Below are 18,829 nucleotides of genomic sequence, written 5' to 3'. Positions count from 1 at the left end.
AGGCCTCTTTCTGAATAGATGGTGAGAATGCAGACAGGAAAACCCCCCCCAACAAAATGTCCTAGCTAGCATAAAAAAGACCATTAAAATTTGGAGAACACACAAATTCAAGTGTACTACTGTGTTCTAGGAAAAGCTACTTTCTTTACTGAAAAAGAAGCACACAGTTTGAAGAGAAGATGAAGAAACACTGTGAAGGGTGAATAGAAGAATGTAGTTGTCTTTGCGCTGCACTAAGCATATATCTGCCCGTGGTAAGATCAAGCTGAAAAGTTCAGATCTGAATCCAAGTTTCCCCAAAGTTTGGGAGCATTTGGAGCCAATGTTTCATTTGGTTCATTTTAGAGAGAGAGAGGGAGAGCGAGAAGAGCCAAAAAGTTCAGAAAAGCATTTTCCTAAAATTCGGGAATTGAGTTTTTGACTAGAGATGAGGTCAGGCATGGCCTTCACATGTGGTACTAAATAGTCTCAAAATTCCATGGGTTCTTGGGTGCAGGATTTAGATGTGGCCTTCTCGCTAACTTTTCTAGCTCTAATCGTCTCTCTACTATTTTACCTATTCACCTGTGTGTTGAGCTCCCTTTGCCTTGCGAACTGAGCTCTGGTACACATATGCATAGTTCAGCCTCTGTGTGAAATCAGACAAACAAAACAACTGTGCTCAGAGAGGGAACATTTTGTTGAACAAAAAGAATACAGCCCTGGAAGGCAAGTAATATCAGCTGATATTTTTTTGAGGCCAGAAGGCTTAGGTTTTAATTTAGTTAGATAGGATTCATAATATTTGCTGAAAGAACTGGTGATCGGAAAAGTGATTATTTATACTGGTTAAACTGAGGTGTTCAACTTTGTCCTATCAAGAGCCACAATGGCAGCTTTCCAAGGGTTGTGATTACAGGTCTGTCGCAGCTTGCGCGCATTTAACATGCGCAATTTCAGCTTTACACGGTCGGCAAAAACAAAAAAAAAGAGAAAGATAACAATTTTAATACTGTACCTGTAGTGTGAGCGATTCCGCCTGCCATTCAACTCAATGTAATTTTGACTACACGCGGTTTTTGCTTTACGCGCTAACCGCGGAACAGAACCCCCGCCTAAGATGAGACTCGTCTGCATTTTGCACAACATGACTCAGGCTGCAGCTGGCCTATCTTTTGTACAGAAGGCAGCTTCATTTCACATCATGCCATGCTCCAGCTTTATCAAGATGGAGAAGGTGGAGGCTAGCATGCTGGGATCTGTATTCTCCACTGGCAGCCCTTCCATATTAAAGACATGGACACGTGTGTGACATATTGTACCTCTCCAGTGTGGCTTGCTTTATCCATTGTATGTTAAAATAACTTACCTGGAGCCAAATCAACAAAGCAGATACAAAGAGATACAACTCAAGCCACCATTTACTCTTAAATGTTAAACTTGTGTGTGTGTGTGAGACAGACAGAGTAACCATCCACCCACCATTTATGTGGTCATTCTTACCTCAATAAGTGAGCCATCTGACTGAACAATGCGGATGACCATCACCAGTGGGATGCAGATCATGGAGGAAAGAGCAAGAACCCATCCCAAGCCAATTGACCAGTCAGGGTATGTGTAAACTTTGTTGTAGGTCAGGGGGGTATACTTGACCAGAGAAAAGACAAAGCACGCCTGTGAGGGCGGGAAAACAAAACGGGAAGAAGGGTTATAACATAGGTACAAGCATTGTGGATCCACTGCAGCTTACACAGGATATGATATCCCTGGGACCCAGAAAAGGAAGGCAGTAAAAGGCAGCACCGGCCAACTTTGCTACACGTTTTAAACTATGGGAAAGATATTCTACACTGAAACTGTTACAAGAAAGCTTTATATGTGCATATGTATGTAAATAGCCAGTTAATATGCATATTTATGTAAATAGCCACTTAATAGATATGGCCCCAGTAGATAGCACTCAAACGTAGCACGGTTCCTGTATTTTGTAGAAGCAATAACTCTCACGCATTGCAAATGAAGTTCTCTGTGCAGTTCTTTACCTCATTTCCTAACACTGACCAACTTGTCCTCCAGCATAAAGTTCCTTTATTTCAGTACTGGCTACTTTGAAAGGGAAAGATATTATGCTCTTCCCCCTTGCAAAATTAGGAAAACTACTTATTTCTGCTCTGAAACCAACACAGCTAGGTTTTGTGCTTCAGTCTGTATGCCAGGTTCTTGGATACTCTTTAAATCAAACAGCCACTTAACAGTGAGGTAGCTCATCATAAGCCCAGTGAGTCAGGGCTGCACTGCATGGGCATCCATATAGCACTGGCTAACCTCCAGAGTCCTGTCCCATCGTACAGTGATTGCAGTGTAAACCCAATGATGGATTCTAAGGGGACAAGCTTTTCTTTTGTTGTTCCAAAGTCCTGGTCAGGATATTATTACAGTACTCTTGCAGGATCTCCCCTCTCCTGAACTCTCCTCATCTGCGCTCGCTTCTGAGCATGGTGTTAGCTAGTACATATATGTTAGCTGCCATGCACACTACATTATACCCAGCATGTGCAGTTGTGTTAGCCAAACTATATTATGTATTTCCCACAGTGCTGTTCACTCATGTCAAGCTATATATCCTGCAACGCTGAAGTCAGCTTTGACACTGGAGATTATGAAGGGTCTGCGAGCTGGAGCTGGGTCAGGTGGATGACAGCAAAGCAGTCTAACAGTCAGAAAGCCTGGGAGGGAGATGACTCATCAGACACCTACACTCAACAAGCAAGCCCACTTGCTTTGACAGTAATGAGGTTTTACATCAGACATGTGAATCTACTATGTTGCGTTAACATGCATCAGTGAGAAAGGAAATATTTTCTGTGTGTGTGTGTTCATAAGAAAATAGGAAATATGAATATGAGGATTTTGATTTTCTCCAGCCATTGCCTTGTACATAGGAATTCTGCTGTGTTGAGGCCACCTGCTACAACTCTCCACCTCAAATTGTCAATATTTACACAGCACTGGCATAAAAACATCCAACATCTTCACCAAGATTAGCTGACACTGCTCCACTACAGCTAGGGCTCAGGGCCGGTGCAACCATTTAGGCGGACTAGGCGGTTGCCTAGGGCGCCGAGATTTGGGGGCGCCAAAACGCGCCCCCCCATTTTTTTTTAAATGGTTGAGCAGCCCGCTGCTGCTGGGACAGAGAGGGAGTCTGAGCTGCCGGCGGCAGCGGAAGCCCGGGTTGTCCCCTGGGTCAGGGCGCCGCCACGGCAGCTGGCAGAGCAGGGTTATAGGCGGCAGGTTGTATATGTTTTCGGTGCTCGAGCACCAGCAATATTCAAGGCCGGGTGCCCTGCTCCAACAATATTTGGAGCTGGGTCTCTCCCCCGGCCCTGCCTGGATCAGGCCTCGGCCCTGGCCCCCCGGCGGGTCTCCCCCCTCCCTGCCCTGCCGCCTTCCTGCCTCACAGAAAGCAGCGCAGCGTCTCTCCCCTGCCTGCTTCTGTTGCTGGAGTAGAGCGGCTCCCTGCAGAACTGCTGTCTGCTGCCCCAGAGTCCTAGTGCCCCCCCCCGCCCCACTCCTACTGGCAGGGCAGGCTGCCCTTACCCTGTGCTTCCGCCCTCGCCCTGAGCCTCTCCAACACCCCAAACCCCTCAGCCCCCCACACCCTAATCCTCTGCCTCATCCCTGAGCCCCCTCCACATCATGAATCCCTCATCCTGAGCCCCAACCCTCATACCCCTGCACCCTAATCCTCTTCCCCAGCCCTGAGCACCCCCCCCGCAGCATGAACCCCTCATCCTTAGCCCCAATCCTCATCTCCCTGCACCCTAATGCTCTTCCCCAGCTCTGAGCCCCCCTGCAGCATGAACCCCTCATCCTGAGCCCCAATCCTCATCTCCCTGCACCCTAATCCTCTGCCTCAGCCCTGAGCACCCCCACATCATGAACCCTTCATCCTCAGCCCCACAGCCCTCATCCCACACCCCAGCCCTCTGCCCTAGCCCTGATCCCCCTCCTGCATCATGAATCTCTCATCCTCAGCCCCAACCCTCATCCCCCTGCACTCCCTCCTATCCCCAAACTCCCTCCCAGAGCCTGCATCCCTCACCCCTTCCTACACCCCCAGCCCAGAGCCTGCACCCAAACTCCATCCCAAAGCCTGCACCCCTCACCCCCTCCTGCACACCCACCTCCTGCCCCAGCCTGGAGCCTGCACCCAGCACCCAAACTCCATCCCAAAGCCTGCACCCCTCCTGCACCCTAATCCCCAGCCCAGGACCTGCACCCCAGAGCTCCCCCCCCAACCCCTCCCAGAGCCTTAGGCAAGTGGAGGCAGAGTTTGGGGGGCAGGTTCTGGACATCACGAAAATTTCTACAAACTTGCCACCCATGCCCCTGGGTCAGCGTGCCACTGGCAGCCTGGGGGTTCCACTGCGCAGTTGCTGCTTCACTTCTCCTGCCTCCCAGGCTTGACCAGCTCCAATCAGCTGTTTGGCGCTGCAAGCCTGGGAGGAGAATTAGAGCAGGACAGCGCTCGGAGAGGACGTGGAGCAGAGGTGAGCTGGGTGGGGAGGTACCGCAGGGCTCCTCGGGCCAGAGGGTGGGGAGCTGCTGCAGGGCTTGGGGGGGGCGCAAGGTGGAAGTTTTGCCTAGGGCGCGAAACTTCCTTGCACCGGCCCTGCTGGGGCTGGTAGCACTATCTATGCTTAAGGTTGCTCAATACTTCCCAGTATAAGATCCTGTTTTCAGCTGTTTTGTAACTTTACCAAACTTTAACCATTTGGGTTGAAGTCTTCCATGCTGAGTGTCAGCCTAAGGTTGAGTGATAGAGACTGATTGATTGATTGGAAAATTTCAGCCAAAATGGTTCAGTCATTTCTGAAGACAAGGCTAGGGAAAAATATATTGTTTCACCCATTTAAAAAAATTCTTGAAACCTTTTCCCTGAAATGCTCTAATGCCCCAATGACCAAGTTATAACTAAGCCTTTTAAAAAGCATAGTTCACACATGCTCAGTAGAGACCTGCTAGAGCTCAACACTAAAATCTCCAACGATTCCATCTTCACTGAGCATGCTCAAGCCTCTCACAGGTCTTAGTGCTCATCAGATTGTGCATGTACCATCCACGCAGAGCACAGGGTCAGGCACCAGAAATTAGAATAGGGAACCTATCTCTCCTATGCTTTCGGTGATTCCCCTCCCCCGGTCCCCACTGGTCCTCAGGCAATGCGGAGGATGAAGCTGTCTAACTCTTATACAGAGGAGACAAATCGGGGAAAAAGTGGCTTGAGACAGGAAGCCTAGTGAGACTGGAAGTAGAGGTGGGAGAGTAACTGTAACTGGGAGATGGAGGAGACTGGGACTTGGAGCTGAGGGGAGACTAGGACTGGCTGGATCAGGAGCCAAGGACAGGGAGCTAGTGAGGCGGGGGGGAGGTGGGGGCTGGGTGTGGCTGCATGGGTAGGCTGGTACTGGAACCAATGAGGGAAACAGGGTGGGGTAGGGTTGGGAGCCAGTTGGCTCAGGGAGAACACTGAAACTGGATGAGGAGCTACGGGGGAGGACCAAATGGACAAGGCAATCTCATACAGGCAACCTTAATTCTGGCATTTCCTAACTTCTGAATGCTTGACTTTGCAACATAGCTTTTTGTGTTATATATAATACTGAATGAGATACGGAGCATTTCCAATCTATGTGTACCCCTTTCCGTTTGGTACCTACACACGGTGGCCCTCTGGGATGTTCCCTTTTAGAGGACAAAAAAACAGGACAAAGGTTGGAAGGAGAAACAAGTGCAAGATGAGACATAGTGTGATTCTGTACTTACCACGCAAAGAAGTGGTGTGATTAGAATCCAGCTCCATTTCATCCAGGGACCAGGTCTGTATCCAATCATATCTTCAATGGCATCGTAAATATTATCAGCGCCTGGAATACATAGTCACTTGGTGATTTAGTGAAGAAAAGAGCATTATCAGGAGCCTGTATATGAAAGCCACATAATGTAGGACATGACTAACCAAGTGGTATTGCATTAATACAACTGCACAGTTAGGGCTGAGAAGGTGCTGAAGGGGGAAAATAGTGGCTTGTTTTGAGTCTATGGGAGCTGTTCGTGTTTAGAGAGGAGTATCTGTGGCTAAGTGTGGATGCTAATTTCCATAGTAAAGAGGAAATGTTACATTAAAGAGTTGTGTACAATGTTGTTCAAGAAGGGTGATGCGCAAGACTTTCAAAAAGACCTTGAATGGTGGCACTGAAAGGTTGAGGAAAGTCTCTCTTCTCATACTGTTGCAGTAGAATACTGCGTTAGTATAGCAGAATACTAACCCCAGAGCTACCATGGAATTTGATAAAAGTTAGCACTGAGTAACAACTGATACAGCCCACTTCAATCTAAAGTTGACTGTCGTTCAATATGAAGTAAAAAAAATGGTATTTATAGTTAATACCATAATATTAATAGTTCATGAAGAACCATGAAAATGACCAGTCTTAGCCAGTTAAAACAGCAACATAGGTTATTGTCAGACTTATGAACTTTGCATCACCTAAAATAACCAGACATAATACATTTTTCTGTAGGCTCTTTTAGCTGTTTTCTATTTGACTGGCTTGACCCATATAGAGATTACAGTTTTAGAAGATAGGTCATTGAGACATAATCAGAGCTTTTCACTATCAGCTGAAAGGTCAGCTCTGGACCTTAGGTTTACACATGCAAATACTTAATTGCACATCTAACTACCAATGAGCATGCAAAAAACATTCAATTCTGTGTGAAAAAATTGGATGCTGACTTGAGCCCAGCTGAAAATGTGGCCCTCAGAATGAAGAACAAAATGACAATAAGAGAAAATATCAGGTGCTTCCACAGAACATTCAGGAACGGATGGTTCAGTCTGCTGAATAGCCTCTTGCTAGCTTTGACCAACAAATAGGTAAAATTTGGTATTATTGACTCACAATAAGATTCATATTAGATCTAGGGATCCTTACTTACCATAAACCCAGGCTACAGCAACACATTCAAAGAATGCAACCCACAAAAGGCATACACCACTAGCTGCATAGTAGTCAAAGAGTTGAAACACATACATGCCACCCTGTAAAAGAGACACACACAAGGGTTAGGATCAGTCACTAAAACCATGAGTGCTCTATACTCAATTCCAAATAAAATATCCTTATGAACAGAAAACTATGCTGTACCAAATTCTTTACTGTTTATAAAAAGTAAAATTCTACCAAAATATCTTATTGCTTTTTGACATGTACAAATGTCAATCAACTATTAAAGGTAAGCACTTAGCATTAACCTCCCTAGAAAAGACGCTTGTTTACCACTGAAAGCATTTTAAAGCAGAAGATTATTTAGCAAAATTAAGCCACTTAGTATAATCAACTGAAACACTTAAGTCTTTCCTTCTTAAAGATATTTTTGTATGGGCACTTATAGAAACATATGATGGAAAGAAATAATTGGTCTTTAACATAAACTCCTCCAATGAGACTAAAGTCACCTCACTAGGAGCTATTCCATTTATGAGCCTAATGGAAAGATATTTTCTCAGCATGACCTCTCTCTCTCTATTACTTTTAAATATTACATAAATATGTCCAGTCTCATTGCCACATATTGCTCTAAATATGCTGAACTGTATTTCAATATGGATGTCATTTTCTTCACTCCTTATGTTAGTTTCACATAAACATTACTGGACAAATTGTCAGTGTATTCGAAATGTCAGTTATGGACATTATTTTAATTCCTACAGCGATCCCTCAGATTTTGTTTTAAATCTGATCTTCTGAAGAAGGCTTGTGTTATTTCTAAGATAACTATTACATTAGTGCACTTATTGGAACAGATTCTAGACTCACTTATACCAAGTTAAATCCAGAATAACTTCACTGATTTAAATCTCTGTAACCAAAATCAGAACCTACTTCACTGAATGTACTAGATGGAAGCTGTATACCCCACCACATCATGCTAGATTTGAGTTTAAAAATCTCAACCTATTTTACCTTTTAATGATTTTGGGGCCAGATTTCTGGCATTTTCACTCATGTTGTACAGTACCTTAGACACCACGATTGAAATTACTGAGATTCCTTGTGGAAGAAGTAGAAAGTCAGGAGCTATTCAACTTAGCAGAACAGCACTAGCCAACAGTTTAGGTCAAGAGATGAAGAACTGTACCATATTCAGTTAAAACTGTAGAGGGAATTTAGCTAGGGACAATGTAGTTACCCAGCCAAATTGCTACCACATCAAAGAGACATATACAGCATAATAAACAAATTACACTAGAGCAGATGAGTGACTTTATCTGGAGTTGTTAGAATTATATATATGTTTTAAAAGTTTCTGAATCAGAAATAAGATGCAAAGCTCTTCAAAGTAATCTTTGCTTTAGCCCCTTTCTGCCATTCTTATTGCATTATGAATGGTGTGATTAATTTTCAAGCTTTTTGTTTTGAAAAGATTTTCATTCCCAACGTCTTTAGCTGTTCTTCTGCACCTATCTGATTAGGAAGCAGCTCTAAACTAGGTTATACAGGAGTGACAGTCAGATTTTCCATCTTTTTATTTGTTTATGTTCAGACTAGATATGTCATATTGCTGAGTAGATTCGTCTGGAAATTCCATGTGCTTTATTTTTTGGCTTGCAATGAGGCCTCATTGGCTAGTGCAATGGTTCCATACTGTGATCCCATTTTATAAAAGAAAAAAGGTTTGGGGTCCTCATCCTATGTAGCCATAAAGAAAGGAAGGGTAGCCATATATCCCGGAAACTGTTCATGATATCCCCATTCCCCAAGTTGAGAACTAATGGACTGGGTGTCAGAAGTCCTGGGTTCTATTTCACTTCACTGTGCCTCTGTGTCCCCATCTGTAGAATGGGCATAAAGAGATCTACCTCCATTTCAAAGCATTTTGAGATCTAGGGATCAAAAGAGCTATGTAGGAGCTAAGTGGTGGTGTTCTTCCAACTGGGTTGCTTTATGCCTTCTGATTCAAAATGTCAATGAGGATACATGCTGATTGTAAAAGAAATAAATACAGTAAACTAAAGCTCTCCATCACCAGTGTTACTTACTTCAGTCACCATAGTTAGTCCCAGAAGATAGCTAAGGAAACACACTATAGCAATGAAGATTTCCCGTCGGTAACCCTTCCTTAGGAAGGATGGGTACAGATCAACTAATGACGTGATCTGTCCTTCAACTTCAACAAACTAGAGGGGGAAAAAAACAAACTGAAATATACACAGTATATGTTTCATTCTCTTTTGTCTTAATTACACACTCCCTAGAAGCTCTGCATTTACACTCTATGGAACTATATAGTACTTTGAATAATCAAATAACAGTCCTTTTCCTTGTAGCCTCAAGGTTAAAGTGTGTGTGTGTGTCAGTTTTTAGTTTGGAAGAAGCTTTCAGAACTGAAGTCAGTTTCCGCACATACTTATAAGACATTAAGTTGGCTTTCTTACAAACATAAGCTTTGAGGCTAAAGGAAATGAATGTGATGAAAGGAAAATGCTTATGTGGCTTTTATGTTGTAGATGCTTCAGATGAACAAAAAGTGCATGTTAGAAAAGAGACAGAGAAAAATACTTGAAAAGCTAAACCTCCTGAACTGCGGCAGCAACTCTCAATCTCTGTCTTCACTTGATGTACTGGTGAAATTTATATGAAGCACATAGTTAAAGTACATAGTTAAGGCCAAATTCTGTTTTCAATTATACTGGTGACCATTCATTCAATGAAATACAGCCCTGCAAACTTTTTTCTCTACACAAAACCCCACTTCCTCCCTGTTTGTTGTTTGTTTCATCCACCTAGTGCATCTTGTCATAAACTTTGGCCCCACTCCTGCAAAACTTCTTGCAGATACTTTACACACTGTAAATAGACCAATTATTTAGGAAATGCACATGGGTAGAGTTAAGATTCTGTCACAGGTATTTTTAGTAAAAGTCAGGGACAGGCCATGGTCCATAAACAAAAATTCACAGAAGCCCGCGACCTGTCCCTGTTTTTACTAAGAATACCCTGCGGTTGGAGTGGACAAACAGAGCACTGCTAGGGTTGCAACTGCTCCAGCCCCGCCACTGTTCATGCAGCAGGAGCTGACCACTGCTGTTCCAGCCACAGAGGCTGACCCAACCCTGGCCACTGCTCTGGCAGGCAGGGGACTGCTGCTCGGGCAGTGGGCCACTGGTGAGCTGTCGACAGCCCCAGGGCTGACCTTAGCTGCTGTACAAACAGAATACTTAGTCCTTCCTTGTGTGCAGGGGATTGGAACAGAAGCCCTCTTGCAGGCCCTTCCAGTCCTACAATTCTATGATTCTTTACATGCCTGTACAACTCCTAGCATAATAGGGCCATCTGGTTTGTGCCTGAGACCCTTAGGTGCTTCTCTAATAGCGGTAATGATACAGCCACTTTACAGGGGGTATGTAAAATATTCTCACTTGCAACAGAAACTGAAGTCTGGAGCAGATCAGCTAATATCTTACTTTGTCTAATTCAGCATTTTAGAATGGTTTTTATTTTTTAAAAATTATCTGTACATCCTTGCAACAGAAAGATGAATGTAAGACAAATATAATTAGAATTCGCCAAATAAAACAAAACCAGCCTTGGGGAAAGGGCTCTAGTTTATTGACAGCCAGAAGAACTTCTTGTATAGGAAAAGGGACCATTTAATGGTGCACAAACAAATCTAATAGAAACAAAGAAATCAGACAGCCAAATCCTGCTCTCATATCTGGCACAATCCAAAGCTCACTGAAGACAGCGGGAGCCCTTCCGTTAACTTCACTGAGCTTTGGATCAGGCCTTTACAAGGGTGACTTCACTGAGTTTCATTGACGTATCGGAGGGCAGTTTGGCCCCATTAAGTTGTCAATAAGTAAACAGCTCATCCCACAGTCAGTGACATATCGCAGCGAGTTCATGACGTAGCAATACTCTGGCGTATACAAATCATCCTAGTCTTTGCATTAATATACTTACTATGTCCAGAAACTTTCTTTAAACACATTGTACTCTGTACCCTTCACTGATAAGGGCTAGCAGCTATATTATCGGCCCAGCTAGCTTCCAGTGTTAAATACTGAATGCTTGCTTGAACTCCTATTTTAGAGTCTTATGTAAAACTGTTTTTCTTTTTACATGTAACACTTCCCATTGGTTGGATTTGATCTTAAGATGCTCTGGCATTCTAAAACCCTGCTTGAGTGCACTCCAGAAAGGGGGAGTGGAGGAAGAGGAAATTAAGCGCTTCAATTAGTTTCAATTATTCTACACAGTGAGGAGCTATTTAAAATTACTAGACAGCTTAAAATTTGTATAAGCACTTGATTGCAGAACCGTAGCCCTGGGCATTGTAACATTCAGTTTGGAACGGACTGAAAGTCACTTAGTAGAGTTCAAAGAGTAAGCAGTAAAGACTGATTTAGAACAAATGCCACACTTTACAAATTGGAGACAGTAAGTGGGTAACCACTGGGAAAAATCCACTTATGAATCTCTCCTCATATAAGAGAGGATTTGAGTTCAATAAACATGTTGCCTTTGTCGAGTGAATTTTTATAACGTTAGAGTTACTTTACCACTGGAGTATAAAAAGTTGCCTGTCGCTCTGAAACCTCGGGCAATCTCAGTTTATAGTTACTGCGCAATCTTTGGTTGCCTCTGTTTACTTGTGACTATCTAGAAATGATTAACAGATTCCTTTGTGGGATTTATGATAATATTTCTGTGAAAAAACTCCTCTTTGAACAGCACTACACTACAACAAACTAGGCACCTTGTAGTTCACCCGAGCAGGGTCGGAGGAGCAGTTACAGCACAACATTTTGGTGCACTCTGCAATTCACTCCCACATAGTCCACAAGCCCTACAAGGTCAGAAACCTCAGTGCCAATTGATTTCAGTGGCACTCAGCACCTTGCAGGCACAGACCCTTTTTGTTCTTTCCTTTTGTGATGAATACTTCTCCTTCACCAGACTCAGATAATGCTGCACACCAACCACAAATGGTGGTGTGTGGTGGGGCAGTATTTGGGCCATGATGCATTGCTCTACCCCTTGGACTCCCCCAGGTACCGACAGCAAAACCTTAATGCACAAGATCATGCTGACCCTGCCACCACTAACTTATTCATTGTCTCTGTGTATGGACTAAAGCAGCTTCTCCACTCAAACGCATGGATTCTGCAGCACAAGCAACTTCATTTACACAGGCTTATTGGTATTTTACTGTTATTTTTAATCCACCCATTTATAATGGGGTTGCCATTGCTGGCATCATGGCGACAACTAAGAAATATATGTCCATTTCCATGGTTACTAACCTGGCTATCCAGTCCAATCAACAGAAGCATAATAAAGAACAGGATAGCCCAAACAGTAGGTGCCGGCATCATGGTCACAGCTTTTGGGTAGGCAATGAAGGCCAGGCCTGGACCTAGAGGAGAAGAAAGAGAAAACAGGAACAGGGGGAAAGGGAATGGAAATAGTAAGTACTCAGTTCATGCCTAGAGATAGCTACCCATCAATGCAGGGATGCCTGGTTCCTTTCAGATAAACCCAAACCCAGCTGGAAATACCAGAAGTGAAATTGTTTGGAGCTTTCATCTGACAAAGAAGCACGCATGACTACAGCAGAAACCTCAAGAAAATCCAAAGGCCATCGCTAACCGACCACCAGTTTTAACATCTGTCTCAAACATGCCAGTAATGGATCGCTTCCTGCACCAGCCATTCAGAAGGTATAACAGGAATGAAGGTAACTGCCCCAGTAGAATGAAGGAATCCTGTTTCTAGCACACATGATCTCTATTTGAGTGACAGGGGGAACAAGAGAGAATCTGCTCCAAATAGTCTCCTGAAGCTTCAATGCTGCAGCCAACTCAACCTCTCCTTATGAAAACATAAATCTCTCATACACTTGCCTTCCAGGTTTTGGTTTATGCTGCAATAGCCAAGGTCCTTAACTGCTGTAAACCACCATTGAAATCAATAGAGCTGCTCCTATTTACACCAGCTGTGGATTTGGGCCTATGGGTTCTCAAAAGTGTTCCCTGCTGTTTGGAAATTCTACTGCTAACATGCCACCTTAGTCAGATTCTCCTATACCACTAGGCTTCCTAAGTCATGCCATAACAAATCTGGGTTCTGCCAACAATCGTGCACAACTACTAGACCAATTAAACATGCTGTACACACCCACAGACCAGGGCCTAAAACCTTGGTCCTTCTGCTCCAAAAATCACAGGCTTCTAAAACTCAAGCTAAAGGAGCTCACCCATAGCCAGTAGTAACAGAATGTGCCTTATCTGCTCTGCGGCTCAGCTAATAAAGGGCTCACTCACCCACCCACCCACAGAGCATCGGCGCACTGCACTGCTATGTTGTTTTTCACAGAAGTTCTCACCTGGTGTCACACAGGTTTCCAATAACTCTTAGTTATACATCATGAGAACTTTTGTAAGGTGAGTATGCCACCTCTGATTGGGCAACAGGGGCAGTACGAAACTGACATTCACTACTGGTTTAAAAGTGATCTTGTAATTTTTACAGCGGGGAAATCTTGCAAGGACAGATTTACATGCACATTAAAATCTGGACTGTTTTTTTGTTTCAAAAGAAGGTGGATTGGAATGTTGACATCTTCCAGGTTTGGTGAGAATATTCAAATTAAACTTGTTTTTCGGTAGGGAAGATAAAGTCCGGTAAATCACAGGAGCAGAATTCTCTTGTTTAATCTGCATGGAGAATTGCTACTGATGCTCTTCCTAACTCCCATTTTTCCTTTCCAACAAGAAAGATGGAGAAAGGAGCAAGGAAAAGAAAAGATGAGAGCAGGAGGATGACATTTTTAAATTAAAAGAAAAATTTAAGTAATTTAAATAGAAATAAATACAAATTAGCCAGCAATTGATTGATTAATTTTATTTCATTGATTTTTAAAAGAAACATGTCTGTGGTTTTATGTGACAGAAAGCGCACACACACACACAAAACTGGCTGAGTAGCTAAAATTTCTGGGGTTCTGCTTTTTCCTCAATCCCTGGACATCATGTCTTCTTTCAGTAAAAATTGAATTCCCAGCTATAACTGCTATTAGATTGCATTTGTAGCCAGTCTGCGCAAATGATGAGACAGATGTAAAACTGCTATTTCTAGCTAAAACTCACTGAGGGTATGTCTACACTACTCGCCGGATCGGCGGGTAGCGATCGATCCAGCGGGGATTGACATATCGCATCTAGTCTAGACGCGATAAATCGACCCCCGAGTCCTTTCCTGTTGACGCCTGTACTCCGCTGCGAGAGGCAGAGTCAACAGGGGAGCAGCAGTAGTCAACTCACCACGGTGGAGACACCACAGTAAGTCGATCTAAGTACGTTGACTTAAGTTGCGTAACTTAGATCGATTCCCCTTCACCCACCCCCCTCACCCTGCCCTAGTGTACACCAGGGCGGAAAGTGTGTGTTTGTGTATGTTAATTTCTGGTGACATGTGCTCTATGGTCTGTGTGTATTTTTCTGTGAAAGCAAATGTTGAACTATAAAGACAAAAGTCCATGTAAAATACCATAACATTTCTGGCATCCTTTCAGTTTAACGTAAATAACTGAAAACTGCATTTAACATGGAGCGCTGTTCCACTGAATAATTATCTTGTTAAAATGCACTGTGCCTGTGGTTGTTGTTAAAAGAACAGTAGTTTATTTGTTGGCCACTTGCTGATTAAATAAAATATTATGGCTGGAATTGTATCCAGTTGGCAGAAGGAACTGTGGCTGGTAGATTGCAACAATATAAAATATCAAAGGGGATTTGTAAAAGCAGCAAAGAGTCCTGTGGCACCTTATAGACTAACAGATGTATTGGAGCATGAGCTTCGTGGATGAATACCCACTTTGTCGCATGCATCCGATGGAGTGGGTATTCACCCACGAAAGCTCATGCTCCAATACATCTGTTAGTCTATAAGGTGCCATAGGACTCTTTAATACAAAATATGGAGGCTGAACCTTCTCCATCAGCTGATAGACATGATAGTCAGACCTGGTTAATCTGAATCAGTTTGCAAATGGCATTAAGCCTTGCAATGGCTTTATCACGAGTACATACTGTACATGCAATATATCTTTCATCCAGCCAGGCACGCAGCCAGGCCTCACTGTGCTTCCTTTGTTCCCACATTGCATTTCTTAGGGTAAAAAAAAAAAAAAAAAAAAGCAACAATGTTTTCAGCCTTCTATTTTATGTAATGTTATGGGAAAAATAAAGGAGAAAAATGAACTTTAAAAAATCAGGCAGTTTCCCAATCTGGAGTGAGGGATGTGGGATGGAGACAGACCAAATTCAGTCCTTGTGTAACTCCACTGAAATCAATGAGTCCACTTTGCCCAATGAATGATAGGAGTAACTCCCATTGTCTTCAGCTCTTCATTACTCATAACCTACCAAGGGAGAATTCAGCTCAAGACCTTTACATAAGGGGTGAATTTGGCAGAGGTGTAATTAAGCAACAAAGTGCCGCTGGGGTTCTGCCGTGAGTGAACTAGATTGTGCCCAAATCACAAGAATAATCCACTGAAGTCAATGGAACCACAGGTGTGAGTAAGGCAAGTGGCAGGATACAGAATGGAGGAATCGTCTGGTTGCCCAATACACAACTTCCTCTGCCAAGCCGCAAAATCAAGTTGCAGACGCTCATTGCTCCCTCTCTCTTTTTCCTACCTGGAAGAATAGGCCTGGATTTGCATACTGGCAAAATAAGGGTTAAAAAAAAAGATGGGAGTGGGAATATGTCTGGGAAAAAATACAAATCTGTTTCAATTTCTCTTTGCTGGTAAATGGTTTCAGGTTGCCCGCACTAGAAAATGAAGTCTCCTCTTTGACACAGAACAGGTAGAGTACAGGAAGCAGCAGTACAAGTTTCCCCCACAACTCCTGCCAATGTGCCACTACCAAGAACTGAAGGAACCACCTCGTAGGAATGAGAGGGGTAGAGCACGCTCCTAGGTTTATTCAATTCTTGGCCTCTTGGCTGAGAATGGCAACAAGTATACCAACTGGTACCAGTTTCGATGGCGGTTGATTGTGATTTGCCTACCTGTCCATTAGAAATTAGCCTAAAACCACCACAGATATATACTGTGTAATCCACAGGTATATATTGTGGCCACTACCAACGTGTGTTGAAATCACACAAACTAAAATGGTCACCAAAATAAAGGATTGAAGTCCAGTGTCTAAAACTGATCAGTGGTGCCACTTTAAAAAATATCAAATATCATGGACAAAGGTGCCCATTTAACAATGGATTATGTTTTTTTTATTTTGGGTCAATTACAGTAAATTTTGAATCTGAATAGAAAAAATGCCAAATATACAAAAATTCTTAGAGTTCATCTGAAACGAGTGCTAAGCAGTTAGGGTGTATTCACCAGAATTATTCCATTAGTTTGTTCCTGTATGCAGGTAAAGCAGTATCTGATCAAAATTATCTTTATGGGCCAGATACTCAGCTGATGTAAAATGGCATTTGCTCTGTTGATTTCAATAGAGCTATGCTGATTTACACCACCTGAGAATCTAGCAGTGTTCCCAACATTTGTAATTTCATAATGAATCTTTGTGATTCTTAAAGATCCAGCTCCAGGAGTCACTGTGATTACAAGAGAATCTCAGCTTTTATTTAAAAAAAAAATAAGGTAAGTTTTTAGTGTCCTTGGTGGAAAAAATATAGCTGAAAAATGTGACCCTACAGTGAAAAAGTGAACCCTAAAGGCTGAAAAAATCAGAAGGAAAAGAAAAAGCACCCAAAAGGTGCTATTATTCTTTTAAATCTCATGATTTTAAGCCAATCTCAAGATTTTGGGGGCTTGACTATGATTTCTGAACACTTGGGGTTGGCAATACTGATCTAGCCTGATATAATTGTTCACCATCATTATGACAGCCTAAAAGTACCACTCCTGCCCACAAGTCCTATAAAGTATGTCCAGGAGAAAGATGTAGGCTACCTTGTTCAGTGTATATTCACAAGCTGGATGTGATACATGTGTATAGCTGAATGGTAACGGGAATAATTACATGCAAAAGAAGGGGAAAATGTGTCTCTGTAAACAGTTTAAGAATGGACATTGAGCAAAGAGTATCAGCTTCACCTTGGAGCTAGATTCAAATGTATAGCATTGCAAGAGTTGGTGTCATGGTGGAAGGGATTTTCCACAGAAGCCTCTGGGGTTTAGGTGTCCAACTTCCCTTGCATTTCAATGAGATTTGGGCGTCCAGGTCCCACATGTCCCATTGGAAGTGCCAGTCTTTATTCCTACAGCATCTCTTACCGGTAGGCAATCACAGCTACAGTAACAAGATGGTTGGTGTAGACTTGCAAAAGGGATTGACATGTCTGGACTTGAGACAACAATGTGTGTGGTCCTTTTAACTAATCTGAGCTAAACTTTATTAACGCACTTTGGAAAAATGTGTTCAAACTGCCACACTAATCAAGATAAAGTAAGTCCTATGTTAATCAGCCACCCACTGCTGTTTTAAAAGAAAACCAGACTAACATGCGCATTTAATCATTTTTCTGATGCTTGTGGGAATTCTTTTTGTCTTTCTTTTTATTTTGCTTTATTTTGTTTGGCGGATTTAGGCCGCAGTACTTTGCTCACACACGAGGTGGCAGTGCCCACCACCACTGCCACCAATACCATCGTACCTGACTCTGCCACATCAGCAATGTTCACCCCTTGCTCTTGTGCCATGAAGCCCAGGACGGAAAAAATTGCGAAGCCAGACACAAAACTGGTACCACTGTTCAGGCATCCCAGCAGCAAACAGTCCCTAAGTCACACATATGTCATGGAGCAAGTTAATTCAAAAAAAAAAATTTAACCCATTGTCCCTACTTATTTACATCATTTAGCTAAGACACTAAACCCCCTTGGTTAGAAACTTGCCTGTAACAGTTGTATTTATACTTGTTGTAGCTTCCCAGGGATGTCATTGCTCCTAAGCAGATTGCATATGAGAAGAAGATTTGTGTCCCGGCATCTATCCAGACCTAAAAGAAAAGATGGAAGAAAGCATCATTAATTAAGGCAATCCCCATAGCAACGTGCATCTCAGTCAGTCAGTCAGGCTATGCAACAACAAAAATTGCTTCCACTGAGCCAGATATTGGGGCAAAGGAGGAGAAAAAAGAAAGCATCTCATTTTAAAATGACCACATTGTAAGGGAAAATAAATTGTTAGCATCAGAGTCCACTTGAAAACTTCACAGCTCTGTCAGCAATTCAAACAATCCCGCTGAAAGGTGGTCTATAATTCTAGTTTGGCTGCCATTCAACTGATCCTTTCCTTCCTGCACAACAATCAATGCTTTCCCAAGGGAATGGATAACACCGAGGCAGCTGTAAAGTCCTGTATACACTTGTATCTGATGCGGTTCAGTTAGAACTAGCCTACAGAGTCACTGGACTTTAAACACGAACACCCTGACTGACACTTTTCCGAATGGCCTCATGTTGCTGCCCCAACCATACTTTTCAACCAGCGGTGGCACAAGGACAAACACTGCAGGTGCAGAGGGGACACAAACATAACACAATGCATTTCTTTAACGTCAATAACAAACACCATTACTAACGTCAGTTCATGACTCATCAGTCTGATGGTATTAATACAGTACCATGCAATACACAGTATCATTACAGTGAGAAACTCCAGCTTAATACATTTGTGGCAACCCCTCCATCTATTCCTGACCATTCATGGCCATGTACTTCTCTCTACTAATAC

The 18,829-nt window shown here is 42.9% G+C and overlaps 2 protein-coding genes across 6 annotated transcripts in view; one reads left to right on the top strand and one right to left on the bottom strand.

Annotated features, from left to right (window-relative positions):
- SLC6A6 (solute carrier family 6 member 6) overlaps positions 1-18,829 on the bottom strand; it is a 78,608-nt gene that overhangs the window by 8,025 nt on the left and 51,754 nt on the right. For all 5 annotated transcript variants that reach the window (XM_032784294.2, XM_032784299.2, XM_032784292.2 and 2 more), the window contains 7 exons: positions 17,989-18,092; positions 17,748-17,872; positions 12,356-12,468; positions 9,089-9,226; positions 6,985-7,087; positions 5,809-5,909; positions 1,483-1,653 (listed from right to left, as the gene is read on the bottom strand). In XM_032784294.2, coding sequence (XP_032640185.1) covers positions 1,483-1,653; positions 5,809-5,909; positions 6,985-7,087; positions 9,089-9,226; positions 12,356-12,468; positions 17,748-17,872; positions 17,989-18,092 — 855 coding nt within the window. The remainder of the gene's footprint in view (positions 1-1,482; positions 1,654-5,808; positions 5,910-6,984; positions 7,088-9,088; positions 9,227-12,355; positions 12,469-17,747; positions 17,873-17,988; positions 18,093-18,829) is intronic.
- The window catches only part of CHCHD4 (coiled-coil-helix-coiled-coil-helix domain containing 4), a 352,177-nt gene continuing 351,510 nt past the window's right edge, over positions 18,163-18,829 (top strand). The window contains exon 1 of the mRNA XM_075073205.1: positions 18,163-18,169. The gene's annotated coding sequence lies outside the window, so the exon portion shown is untranslated. The remainder of the gene's footprint in view (positions 18,170-18,829) is intronic.

This window comes from Chelonoidis abingdonii, chromosome 17 (assembly GCF_003597395.2).
Source record: "Chelonoidis abingdonii isolate Lonesome George chromosome 17, CheloAbing_2.0, whole genome shotgun sequence".
Classification (NCBI taxonomy): Eukaryota; Metazoa; Chordata; order Testudines; family Testudinidae; genus Chelonoidis; species Chelonoidis abingdonii.
This window is presented reverse-complemented; position numbering and strand designations above follow the sequence as displayed.